The sequence below is a fragment of the Onychostruthus taczanowskii genome, unplaced genomic scaffold (assembly GCF_017590055.1).
Source record: "Onychostruthus taczanowskii isolate IOZ18803 unplaced genomic scaffold, ASM1759005v1 scaffold48, whole genome shotgun sequence".
In the NCBI taxonomy this organism is placed as follows: Eukaryota; Metazoa; Chordata; class Aves; order Passeriformes; family Passeridae; genus Onychostruthus; species Onychostruthus taczanowskii.
In genome coordinates, this window is record NW_024502347.1 from 2,259,345 (window position 1) to 2,272,683 (window position 13,339).

The following is a 13,339-nucleotide window of genomic DNA, read 5'->3' on the forward strand; positions in this document are numbered from 1 at the left end:
TTCAAAGGGGACTCACAAATAGAAAGGTACAGAAACCCAGGTGGAGGTAACAAAGACACTGACTTCTTCTATAAAATCTACTTCAGAGGAAATGTGCAGCCAGCCTTAGCTTCCAGTCTAAGTAATAAAAAGAGAAAGACAGAAAAAGGTGTCCAAACCCAGGACTATCAGCAGAAAAAAACATTTAGAATTATATCTATGTTTTGATTATGCATGTGAAAAGAAAGCAGCAAAAATAAATAACACTTCATAAATGACATATATTTAATCCCCAAGAAGTAAGCATTTTAACTGAGAAATCCATTTCCATTTATTTATTTAAGTCCACATAAAATGTGCATGCTGTGTATGTTTGCCAGTTTCCTGGCCATGCTATGACTATAATCCCTAGTTTCTACTATTACCTGATAACTGTTTCATGATTTAGGTAGAATTTTCCAAACCATTTTTCACCTAACATAAAAAATACTATTTTTTTCTTGCAGGACCCTCCCAAATCACATAATATTCCATGATTTTAAGGCATAAGGAGATGGAACTCATTGAAAAGAAATCCATAAAAATCTAGACATTTGTCGGATGGGGAATTTTATAGAGGGTAAACCTTTGTTCAGCACGGCTGTCACTTCCTCTTTGCTGCACTTCACTCTTGTCCAAAACATGAATTCCTTAGGCAGGGGACCATCTCCTTTGTTCTGGTTCTGAAATGTGTCTGGTTGGAGTTTTCTACTGCTACTGATGTTCAATTAAATACAAATAATAAATAGTTAATGGTTTGCTGAGCTGCAGAGGTGGGGCTAATCAGCTGAGACTTCATGGAGTGGTTAATGATGGATTAGGAATGGGGGAACTGATAAAGCTGAATATTTAAAGACTAATATTGTACAGGATGATGGATGTTTTGTCCGCTTTGATTGCGTATGAGCAGAAACTAACAATGCGCTTATCTTCCTCTTCCTTCTTCTGTAGATTACTCAGCTCCAAAACGTTGCTGTTCTGAGTGTCTGTCCAAATTCCCCCGAGTGGAGCACTGCCCATCAGAGGAGATGGCCTGAGAGGCTCTCACAATGGAAAGTGGGTGGGGAGGTGAACAAACAGTGACTCTACAAAGGGGGTGCGTTATCAAGCTGCACATTCGCCTACCCGTGTTCACGCTCAGCTTGCTGAAATGGAGGGATTTCAATTGATTTTGCTCTCTTTTGCAGTGCTGACTGACGAGCCGGTGAGGAGGCAGCTGCGTTCTGAGGGCATGTGGCACAGGAGGGGTTTGTCCCACTGACTGTGCGGTGCTGCTGAGACCCAGTGGCATCTTTGGCTTTCCATCTGTGCCGCGTACCGATGAGCTGCCGTATCCCTGATGAGCTACTCTACCCCTGAGCCTGGTGTGCAGAGTGAAAAGTTACATACACCTTCTCTGTCAAAGCATCCCTATGGATCACAGCTATATTTATTTGTTTTGAAAAAATCTTTTGCATTGGTTGTCATTTATTAACCAGCAACATATCATGTTCTGATATTGGTATTACAGTAAGTATAATTAGACTTAAAAATTAATACTTCTAATGTCAAATTCTGTCCAAAGGACGTGACTCCTACTGAAACCAACTGATGCTAAATGATGGTGTTTTTTCAGTGTCTAACTACAGGATCAATACGGCCTTCGCCCTTGTCAGTAGTTCTGTCAGCTGCTAGGAAGACAGGCAGCACTGCAGACAAGGCACAGACAAGGAGGTCAAGAGAAGTGGATTCTTTTCTCAGTTTGCCTTAGGGCTTTTGCACAGCCTTGGACAAATCACACAACCTCTCCGTTAAACCTCCTGACTTCCAAAATGGAAATGATCATAACTCTCTGTTTTCCCAGGATGCCATGGAGAAAATCAGTCCTTGGGAGGAGGGAAAGCAGGGGGGATACGTGTGTGTGGGAACAACAACTACATGGGTGCTTTGGAAGCAACAGATGTATTTCTGTTCACTTTTATTTTTGTAAACAGTCTTAGAGTGCACCTGGGATTTAACATATTAAAAAATTAAGCAGCATCTAGAAGATTTGGTCATATAGACAGGTTACAGTTACTACAATATATAACATTGCTAGTCTCATTCTACTATAGACATTGTTTATTCTGGATAAGGCCAGGGTAACGATGAAAAATTGAAAGTTCAAATGTTCCGAATCAAATGAGAGTGCTTTGCAATTGTTTTACTTTAGATGGCAGTCAGGAAAATATTTCCACGTTTCAGTTGTTGAAAAGAGATCCAGGGCTGGCATTAGTAGTGGCTTTGATGTATTCTCTGGTACATTGGTCCAGAGCATGCTGATGTAAACAGAAGTGTCTCTTGACCTGTCATCTTTGTTCTTCAACTTTGATATTGGCCCCCTCCAGTGGCTTCTTTCTCCTCCTGGGGAGGCTTTAAAAAGTCAATTGATACAGGGAAAAAAAAAAAAAAAGAGTTTCAGTTTTCTTCTCTGCTTAAGACTCTAAAGAAAAAGACATGTCTATTGTACAGTCACCAAAGTTCTTGAAATAGCGCATGTTTTTCTCTCCAATCCTGCAGGGAAGTGAGCAAAGAAAAAAAGAGAAAAAGCATGTGGTTTTGTACACAACTTATAATATGGTGAGTACATCATACTTTTGCTTCTGATGTGTTTTTTGGGTTTTTTTGAGAGGAAAACTGAGAAGCTCTGTTTCAGAAACAGGCAGTGCAAACAGTAATGCCTATGGGTAAATTGGTCCATCATTGCCTATTATAGGACCCTGGCTTTTGATGCCTGTAACTGTCAAATATTAGCTAATTTGTAATGATTTTTTCCTGTGATTGGTGTGCCAGCCTGAAGCTGATTTTTAAAATAGTCCACTCAGTTTGAAAAATGAGTTTAGCAAAAAAATGCATTCTCCTTGTGTTAAAAAATATCACTGGGTTGCATGACTGAGAAACTCTCCATGCTCCAAACCTAAAATTTGGCAAAGGATTTGTCAAGGATTTGGAGGGTCCCACCCATAAACATGTATGATAAGAAGAGCCTATGATTAGGGAGCAGACCGTGCAGACCAGAAGGTTATTGATGGTGAAACAAGAAGGTTGTGACAAGATTGAAAGAACAGTAGCCTGTAGTGATACTGTGTGTGTGGGACTGAAGCAAAGAAATGAGGAGACTGGGAGAAAGAAACTATGAACTTGGAACCAGGAGTCAAAAATTAACTACTGAAGTAAGACTCTTAGGTTGCTAAGAGAAGGGAAAGGGATGAAGGCATTGGGCTGAGAGTAAGAGTCAGAAAGTCCTTAGGTATTACAGTACAATCTTCTCAAAGAGTCTCTGTGGTCAAGAAATAATAATAAAAAAGCTGGAAAATTACTGACAAAATATTTGCTTTATTCCTCTAGCGATTGTTGCTTTTAAAGAACATCAACCTACTGATGGTGAATCCTGAGGAAGCCCTAGTGTTAGTGTGCAGTGTTGTGGATATCAAGGGTTTTGCCCTAGTTCTAAACCACTTGGACTTAGAAGAATTCTACATAAAGAGTGCAGAGGCATTCAGGTTTTCAGAATAACATGAAGAACAGCAAATTTAAAAAGTTAAAGTCTCACACATTAGGAGATGGTAGGTTTATTGCCCACAGAACCCTAATTCTCCCCAGTTTATATGTATTATTTTAAGCAGACTCTAATTGTATAATCATGTTAAGTTTTTCACAGAACACTAACCACATTAAGTGCAAGAATGGATCTGGCTCAGGAAATGAATCAAGGAACTTGTCACTGTTACAGGATGAGGTGCCTTAGTAGCTCCTCTTAAGTGCATCCCTCCGGCAATTTTCATTAACTTAGGCTTTCTGCACAGAAACATGCCACTGCATTCTGTCATTTCTAAACTGTGTTTATGAGCTGAAACTCCCTATTTAGCAACAGTTTGTTCTGTGACACCAGCTAACTAAACTGCCTCAGTGGCAGCTCCTTCAAAGCAAAGCTTTATTCTCTCAGAGACAGGCAGCACAGAAAGTAAAGATTTGACACCAGAAAATTAACTCTTAAGTTACCTTTCCAGTCCTCACAGGTTTTTTCTATTCTAGTTTTTCCCCTCTGCACTGGGAGAGGCCCCTTATGAGAGTGTTGTTGACTCCACAGTCAAAACTCTTCCTTAGGACAGTACCTTTTAGAGTTTTGGAGGTGTCAGAACAATAAACATCTTGTTATCATTGAAAAACAGGTGTGTTCCTCTTTAGCAGCTTCTCCCTTGCAACTGCAAGAGTTATATTATGCTTTCCTGGACATCTTTCTTTGTGATGGGATTGCTTTCTACTTGCATCTTCTTTTACAGTAGTATCCTTCAATGTAATTCTCTTTAAATAATGCAACAAAATTAAGTGATGTGTATCTTGTATTTCCAAAGATAAGAAATGTAACACCCTCAATTTCAACACGAATGTAGTCTATAGGTCAGTTTTCTCCTCAAAACTTTGCCTGATTTGTTGCAACAAAGCCTCGAAGATATAGAAGGAACGGATGTCAGTGATTGTAAAGACAGATCACATCATAATCTTCCTTGGGTGTGAGGAAGTCACTTGAACCCAATTTCTGAAGATGGCCAGTGAATTTTTCTCCTCTGTTAAGTCTGTTATCTGAAATAGAATATCTATTCTCTGAATTCACAAAAGTTTTGTGGGCAGGTACCTGTAAAGAGGCATTGGTGATGGCTCTGCTCAGAATTAAGGAAACACTACACAATATACAGCAGACCCCACTGTGGAATTGTAGGACCCTGAAGTCTTCAGTTGGGCACCCAAAATTAGCTGTTCCTTTTGATGTTCATTGTTTGGTGTTGAACATACCCCCTCAGCTCACAAGGAGGCTGTTCATAACCCTCTCAGCTGGCTCACAGCACAGCACCATACAACACAGCTACAGTGCAAGGGCATGCAGTACATAGGGGCTGTTGATGCCATGCCCCAGACAGCTCCGGGAAGAGGAAAAAGAGAATGCCCATACACTGCAATTATAGAAGTATAGGATCATCAGGGCTGGAAAAGACCGTCTAGATCAGAACATCACGTCAGTCCAAGCATCAGAGCGGCACTGTCGCTCCTAAACCGCATCCGTGCCACATCCAGGTGCCTCCCGAACACCCCCACGGTTGGTGTTTCCACCACTTCCCTGGGCAACTTATTCCAATGCCTGATCACCCTAACAGCGAAAAAAAAATGCACAGAAATCATGCCTGTGTAGCTAAAGACTACGGGCCCAACACTTTAGGTGGGACCCTGACCTCTCTTCCCCGCTGGTCCCTGTAGCACCCCCGGGCGCAGGCAGAGCACATCCCGCTCTGTGGAGCGCTCCCGGCCAGCCGGGAGCCCGGACCAGGCGCGGGGAGCGCTCCCCCTCCAGCGGGACCCTCCACCACGGCTCTGGGAGGGATAAGTACAGAGCGGGAAGAGAAGCGGCGGCGCTCTACCCCCGCGATGTGTGAGGGCGGAGGCCAGCGGGCATAGCTCGCTGCCGCCGGCACCAGAGCGCCCGTTCGCAGCCTCCGCTCCGCCGCCCTCGCTTTACGGCGCGCCGTGGTTTGCGTCGCCCAAGATGGCCGCCCCCAGGGCACAATGAGCCCGCTCCGGCCGCCGCCGCCGGGGGGAACGCGGGGCACGGCCGGCCGGGACACAGCCGGGGCGCTCCTCCGGCAGCGGGATTCGTCCGCGACAGCTCGGCGTGTGGAGTCCCGCCGGAGCTCGTAGTGGGAGAGCGGAGCGTCCCCGGGGAGGCGGCATGTGGGGCGCCCTGCTGCGGCGCGGGGTCCGCGGCGGCGGCGGGCTGCGGTGCCTGTCCTCGGGCGGCCCGCCCTGGAGCCAGGTGGTGTCGGAGGCCGAGAAGATCGTGGGGTACCCGACGTCCTTCATGAGCCTGCGGTGCCTGCTGAGCGACGAGCTCAGCAACATCGCCATGCAGGTCCGCAAGCTGGTGGGCACCAAGCACCCGCTGCTCGACACCGCCCGGTAAGCGCTGGTGGAGCTGCGGGGGCACGGCGGGCCCGGGGCCGCCCGCCCGCCCGCGGCAACTCGGCATTTCTCCTGGGAAGTTTTGGGCTTCGTGCCCTCAGTGGGGTGTTCCCAGGGCAAGGCTGGCCCGCGGGCGGGAGGTTTCGCCTCCGCTCCGGGATGCTCGTTTCCTTGCCGTGACAGGTTTTCCCTGCGGTTATCCGCTGACATTCGGAAGTTGCTTCCTTGTGACGCCACGTGCGGCGCTTCCCCCGTGCGGAGAATAAAAAAAAAAAAAAAGAAAACTCCCTTGAAAAGTGCGGCTGCCTCGCTAGCAGTTTTGTATTCTGTTATAATTAAGAACTATATTGCAAGGAAAAAAGCAGAGCGACTACTCAGTTCAAAAGCTCGGAATGATCCTGCTCGGAACTGTGTATTTTGTTACCAAGTGTTTTGGAATATCCAGCTGGGAGCTGCGAGTTTTTGCGTGTTGTTGAGAATTTTAGGGTTGCTAAGCTGTGTATCTACTCTTCCATTCTTAAGGCAAACTAATGGAAGTCTTGCATTCCTGCCAATAAGCAGAAATTGGGGTTGTTGAGCAGCGTTTTCTGTGACTGCAAAACAAGAACTGATTGGCGGTGGGTTTTTTATACAATAAAACTCCACACGCTTACCAAAATGAAGGAAAAAAATAAAAGTGCAATTTCCCGAAGACTTTTGGTTGTGGATTTGTGTGTTTTGGTTGTGGTTTTTGTTTGGTTTTTTGAGGTTTTTGGTGGTTTTTGTTTGGTAGATCTGTGTTTGCTATAACTGCAGCTATAGCAACATTAATAGAATCCAAGTTTAGAATGCACAGTATTTTTTAACAGGTGTAAGACAAAAATGAGCATTTGTTTAAAATGGATGTTCAGCTTTTCTTTTAAGGAATGGAAATTGTAGCTCTTTAGTGGTCCTTGCCAAATCCACAGTGTTGTAATGATATAAAAACAAGATTTGTTTTTCAAGCTCTCTTTCTCTAAATCTGGTTGTCTTGAGGGAACAAAATGTGTACAGGGGACAAACAGCTTTTTTAGAGAAACATAACTTTCAGGAAGGGGGATTTAGACATTGGCCTTGAGTAGACTTTTCTGCAAGAAACAAATTAAATTGTTAATGGAAAATACCCGACTTTAGAAAATGGTGGCGGAGGGGATTTTGTTGAACTTTTTATAACTGAAGGTTGTGATAAAGGGGAGGGATGAGAAGAAAATGCTCTTCTGTCATTGTAAGGTCAGTTGATGGAATGGAGGGAATAGAAGGAGTGAAGCGCAATGGCTTTGGGCTCTGAAGTTTGCACTGCAGTCACAGAAGTGTCACAGAGACCTGCAGTGCTAAAGTGGAACTTTAGAGTGCCTGTGCTATGTGTGGTGGAGTTGCTGGTTTGTTTGTGAATTAAATTTAAATGCAGTATTTTGGGCATGGTCGGAAATTTTGTGGTGGAGCTGTGATGTAAGGGTTTGTTGGGGTTTTTCATTGTTTTTAGTGGGCTGCTTCAGGGTTAATTCTGTAAGCCTGTGGCTTGTGGAACACCAGTAGGGATATAGTCATGCCCAGGCTCAGCAGGATTAAATACATTAGTTTTTAAAATTCATATATGTTTCAGAGTACACTACTAAACTGATGTGTTGTGCTGGAAAGAAAAAGTATTTACTTACATAAAACTGAAACCCTGTGCCCTTACTTTGGATCTTCTTACTTGGTTTCACTGGTATTTCCAAGGACTTTGTTGCAGGTGGATTTCCGATGGTCTTGACCTTTGTGTTGTAAGAAGAGTTAATATCCTGCTGACAAGTTTTAGTACACCCACAGTAATGCACAAATTGTACCTTGCTCACCTTGTTTTATGGTGTGATGTTGCAATAAGGTGAAATTTGACCATATGCTCTCTCAATGATCTTGATAATTTATTTCTGAAATTTAAGTGTTCTATGTTTCAATGTAAATGTGAGTGATTTTAGTTTTGAATCGGAGATCCGTGCCCTGATTTATCACAGCAATTTAGCAAACAGGTTATGATTTTTCAATACTAGGATTTTTTAAATACTTTTAAATCTGTCTCGTTAGTCATTCTTAAAAAGTAATAAAGGTTTCCTGTTGTGTGTTCAAACAAATGTTTTAAAGCAAGGGTATCTAAAATATTTTATTTGCTGATTTTTTAAAAAATACTTAAGTGATTGATATGTTCTGGAACTCTAATCTTTGAGACTCTGAGTGAATAAATGCTATATATATGTGAGAAGTACTCCAACATTTAAGGAGACTTTTGTATTTGTGGAAACTACTGAAGAATATGTGCTGTAAAATTGATTAGTTGCATGTGCTGTTTCTCAAGTTTCTGCTCATTTATTTTTGAGGTTATAAGTGGTGACAATCAGATTGATTGCTTGCTGTCAGGTCTAAACAATTTTCTTTAATCATCATTGACTGGTGGAATTTTGTCATCAGTGGTTTTGTGCCTATCCTCTCTTCCTGCCTACAGGCTTTGCCAGGTTTTGAAGTCTTCCTGAGACCACTAAGGGTTTCTTAAAGCAGAGGGTTCTCTAGCGGTATTGTCTGCATGGAATAAGTTCTGAGCTGAGACAGCATAGGACGTAATTGCCACCACACAGAAAGCCTTTAGTGTAACCAGAGTGTTGATGAGTGTTTTTAACATTTTGCCAAGCTTTGGCTCACTAGGCTGTTGCAATGCAATGCCTGTGCTGAGAGCCTTGAAGGCAGCTGAAAGGTATCTGCCTGTGAGACAGGACATGTGGAGGAGCAGCTGTTGGGCCAGTATACGTTTCCCTGATGATCCCATCCATTTCTTCCTCTTGTTTGGATGCAGCACTGGCAGCTCCTGGGTGTAAGTGCCTGCTGTGATTCAGGACTGCAGCAGGTGTTCTTCTGGGATGATGTGTGACCCTGATACCTCCCACCAAGCTTGTGCCTGGCCAGCAGCTTTAAATCTGAGATCTATTGCTGACCCTCCTCTTGGAAGGGTGGAGACAGGTAACTGAGCCCTACAGTGATGGATTTGGGAGTTCTGTAATCCAGACGGTAAAGTTGAGCTTATATTTCAATAATTTTTGGTTTATTTCTAAGACTTCGGTTTCTTAAAAGCCAGCCACATGAACAACCCCTGTACTGGCTTTGCCAGACTTGTTAGAAGGAGGGCAAAATGTGAGGAAAAGGTTACATTTTGTTTTAGAAAGGCTAATGTCTAGTGGTTAATGCATCATTGGAAGCTGGGGTATCTGGATTAGATTCACAGCTGTGCTTTTGGCTCTCTGACTAGAGCAAGTCACTTAATTTTTCATACTTGCATTTACTTATCTGTGAAATGAGTAATGCAGCATCTGTTTACTGGAGATGTTGCACTTCATTCATTGCAGCCTGTATCGATCACTGTATTCTTTCAGTGGAAAATGGTGTATAAGCAATATTAACAAAGAATACTGTAAAGACATGCTATCATTAAAAAAAAATATTTGCCTCTAATGGATACTCTGGAAACAAAATTGAAATCTGACTACTACTGGATCCTTCTGTTTGTAGTCCTGTGAGTCACTGTATGGTTTTTCAGAGCTTTGAGATTTGCTATAATGAAGTGTCTTCAGCAGCTACTCAAAAGTAGCGTTTCTTGGTTTTTTCCCTCTTTAGGCTTTGGTGGACTAAAGCAAAGCTTTTTCAATGCATGATTGTATGACCTCCTTTTCACTTGAGAAGCAAACAAATCTCCTGTCTTTTCTCTTTCCTGTCTCCTTTCTGGGCTAGCATACATCCTTCTTGGTATAGGAAAGAGTCTGTAATTGGCACAGTGATCTATTTTTCTCAAATACATAGTGTGAATAACATTTTCTTGATTACTTAATCTCCCTTGAGAAGGGTATAGCTTGCTGCAGATTGTAAACAGTAAACGTTATGGCCAATGCATCACTTTTATAATATCGCTAAATGAAATGGAACACTTCATACACGTAAAATTATTATGGGATACCATTTAGCTCCAGCCATTCTCTCATTAGCCTGCGGGAGGAATGATTATATTTTAGTTCTGTCAGAATTGTTTGTTGGTGATAAATGCTTAAGTAGACATGGTTACAGTTTTCCTGGATTATTACAGAAATAAAAAGACTGGCTAGACCAGGTTTTGTTCTGTTGCAGCCTGCTTGGTGTAGATCTCTAAACATTTTAAGGCCCAAGAATGTGACCCAGAGCACTTTCAAGATGACATGCTTTTTGTTGAGGATGTCTGATAACATTGGCTTCCTGATAGTTCAGTTTCTTTGTCATCTTCAGATAGCTCAGTTCAGTAACACATCTTGTAACTCCAGGTGTGGCGTGCGTCTGCCTTCCTATGCAGGTGACCGATTTCAGCGTAGACGTAGGCATTTGTTCCAGCCTGTTGTTGATGGGATTGCTATTGCCAATTCATATTTTGCCTTAACAGAATGGTTACCGTAAAATTGTCCCTCTTTTATAATTGAAGGTGCTTTTATAATTGAAGGAGTGACTACAGGTAGCTTTTTAGCAACTTGTTTCTAATGTTAATTAATTTTTCTGAGCCAGAAAAATGATAGCATCTATTTACTTGACCGTGGCTAATGAGGTACCTTTCTCTGAAAACAGCAGGCAGCTGGACACTCAAAGTGATAAGCAGAAGGTCTGGCCAAAGTTGAGCTTCTACTACAATCTTTTAAGTTTTACTGAGTTGCTTAATCTATTACAGGCGTAGGGCCATAAAGTCCTTCTGCACTTGCTAGATTGGAAGTTAAAACACATTGGCTTTCACTGAATTTTGTTCTATTTTCAGCCTGCTATAACACTTTGTAAAAGATATTTTTGCAGTAGAGAGATGTGATTTTTGGTCAGAATGCCTGTGAAGTTAGCTATGATGTGGCAGCAGTGTCGTTTCCTGTGTTCACTGCAGAAATGTGTCTGACTTCCTGGAAGCACTGACCACCGCCGCTGGCATTCAGGACACTTCTGCAGAAGGCATTAGTGGTGATGTTTGAAATGCGGAAATATTTTTCCTGCTTGATATGTTTGATACTATTTGCAAAATATACTGGTTATAGTAAGTCTGGCTTTGTCCAGGAAGACCATTTCCCAAAGCATTGTGTACAGCTGATGGAAACAGAGGTTTTTTCACAAGAGCTCCAGCTGATTGAAGCACCAGAGTTAACTTCTTGGTTTGACTCACCCCATCAAGAAATGTTTGTCTTTCAAGGAATGCTGGCCTCTCTTAGCTAAGTTAGGTTCTATGAGTATCTCCCAGTCTGTTGTGATAGACTTGAAAAAACTTCATCATGTTACATAACTTTGAAATGTTGGTACTCCCTAGGGTTTTCTGTTACCATACTCCCCATCAAGTAAACCTTTCTTAGACACCCAAACCAGTTTATTCTGTATTTTGGCTAAACGAACTCACAAAGAGCTAACATGGAAGGTAAAAAGACATGAAAGAAATTAAACCATTCAGTCCATTCATATATGGACTGAAATTTTCCTTCTGATTACTTCCATATTATTCCTTGTCCCTGTGGCCTTCACTGTGGTTCTGAGTCAGCCACCACTTAATATTGCCAACAACTGTCTTGTACAGTTAAGAGGAAGAGAAAATCCATTTTTGTAGGTCCCACTCTTCCTTTATGCTGTAATCAGGTAGAATGGGAGGAATATATATGTGCTGTTTGTTCTCTCTTCCAAATGTTGTTTCATTTCTCATCCTGCATTACTTTCACTAGTGTATGATTTTTAATAGTTTTCTTCACCAACAATAAATATTACACTCATCTGCTTAGATGCTCATATCCATCAGATATTGCTGTTCTTTTCAAGAGCTGTCAGTAGATGAGAGTTGCATCAATATTTGTACATTTGGGCTTCAGGTTCGCAGTTCATGTTTAAGGGATCTTAACTTCTTTTTTTTTTTTTTTTTTTAATTTTCTTTTAAACATTACACTTCGTTGGGTTTGACAGTGATAATCTCAGTCTAGAAGGTAAAACATATTAGCCAGTCATGTGTGCCTGTCTGTCTGTCTAGCTATCTAGTTATCTACCTTTCTATCTATCCACACACATACACACACATTGCATTGGAAATCCTAGCTCAAGAAGTCAAGGTAGCCATTGTCAGGATCATGGGTTTTCAGCTGTAGTGGTGCTGAGTTCTTGTCTTCTCATTCATTCACAGTATTTGTGTAGAAAAAAATTATGTAAAGGATGTTTAATTGTACGTTACAGCACTTAGTTTTGATGAATATTTTGCCACCATAAGCAAAGTAGGATTGAGTAGGAAATCTGCAGCATGAAGGTGCAAAAGCGAGGCTGCTAATTAAATTCTTGTGCACTTGAATAATTGTGGGTTTTTTGCAGAGATTCTCATTTAAATATCTATGTTGATTCCAGATTTCTGTGCTTATGAAGAACATATTATTTCAGCATGTAGGGTGGTCTTTGTAAACAAAGTGTACTCGAAGTAGGTGGTGATTCTGTTTGGGATTTTCTGATGGAATTATTGACAGTGAAAACTAATATGCTTTTGTGATATTGACCATTTCTGGTATTTTGCATAGGGACTCTAAAGGTTTCAGTAGAACTTTCAGTACAACTTGGTCTGCTTAAATGAAAGACTGTGGGAGTTCTTAAGCTTGTGTTCTCAAGCATGTGACAGAGAAACTGAATGTATAAATGCCCAGATCCAAATGCCAGTCAGCCTTGAAAAGATGTAGTATGGCACACCTAGAGAACACTTTGCTTCACTTTGGGCACGCAGTAGCCTACAATGAAGGTAGTTCTTAAAGTTCACATCTGTTCTTTCCTGCTTTCAAATACAATTGATTTATAATGCATGTGAATATTGAATACCAAGTTTAATGTACTAGTGAAATGACTGTTAGGTCAATGTTTGCTCAACGCAGGAAAAGAGTACTGAATAAGTGGAAATAGTTTCAAAATAATTCCTTCTGTAACACTGAAGAGAGTTGCCAAATATGCCTTTCTATAAAATGAAAATCAGAACCAATGTCAAAGAATAATTAAAATTAATATTTGGGTTACTGGAAGTGGTTTCCACTCAGTGAATCTTCTATTTGGCAATGTTAAGTTAACCTCTTTACCTTACAGGAATAACGGAAAAAAGTACTTTACCCAGGGCTTTCTCTCTCTCTCTGAGGTCTGTGTTTTGCAGCTTACAAATAGTCTTCTTCTCTGTCTCTTTTGTTGCTGCAGACTCTTGGTTGACTTCTCTCCTTGCTTTGGAGGTCCTGGCAAGGAAGGAGGTATCATTAACCATGAGCATTTTCAGAGCTCCTCCAGAAAACATGGGTGACGCTGTGTCCTCTGCAGCACT

General features: G+C 41.8%; 1 protein-coding gene across 1 annotated transcript in view; it reads left to right on the plus strand.

Moving 5' to 3' along the window:
- The first annotated feature begins 5,562 nt into the window (after positions 1–5,562).
- PDSS2 (decaprenyl diphosphate synthase subunit 2) overlaps positions 5,563–13,339 on the plus strand; it is a 111,759-nt gene continuing 103,982 nt past the window's right edge. Inside the window, exon 1 of the mRNA XM_041414879.1 lies at positions 5,563–5,985. Coding sequence (XP_041270813.1) covers positions 5,759–5,985 — 227 coding nt within the window. The 5' untranslated portion in view covers positions 5,563–5,758. The remainder of the gene's footprint in view (positions 5,986–13,339) is intronic.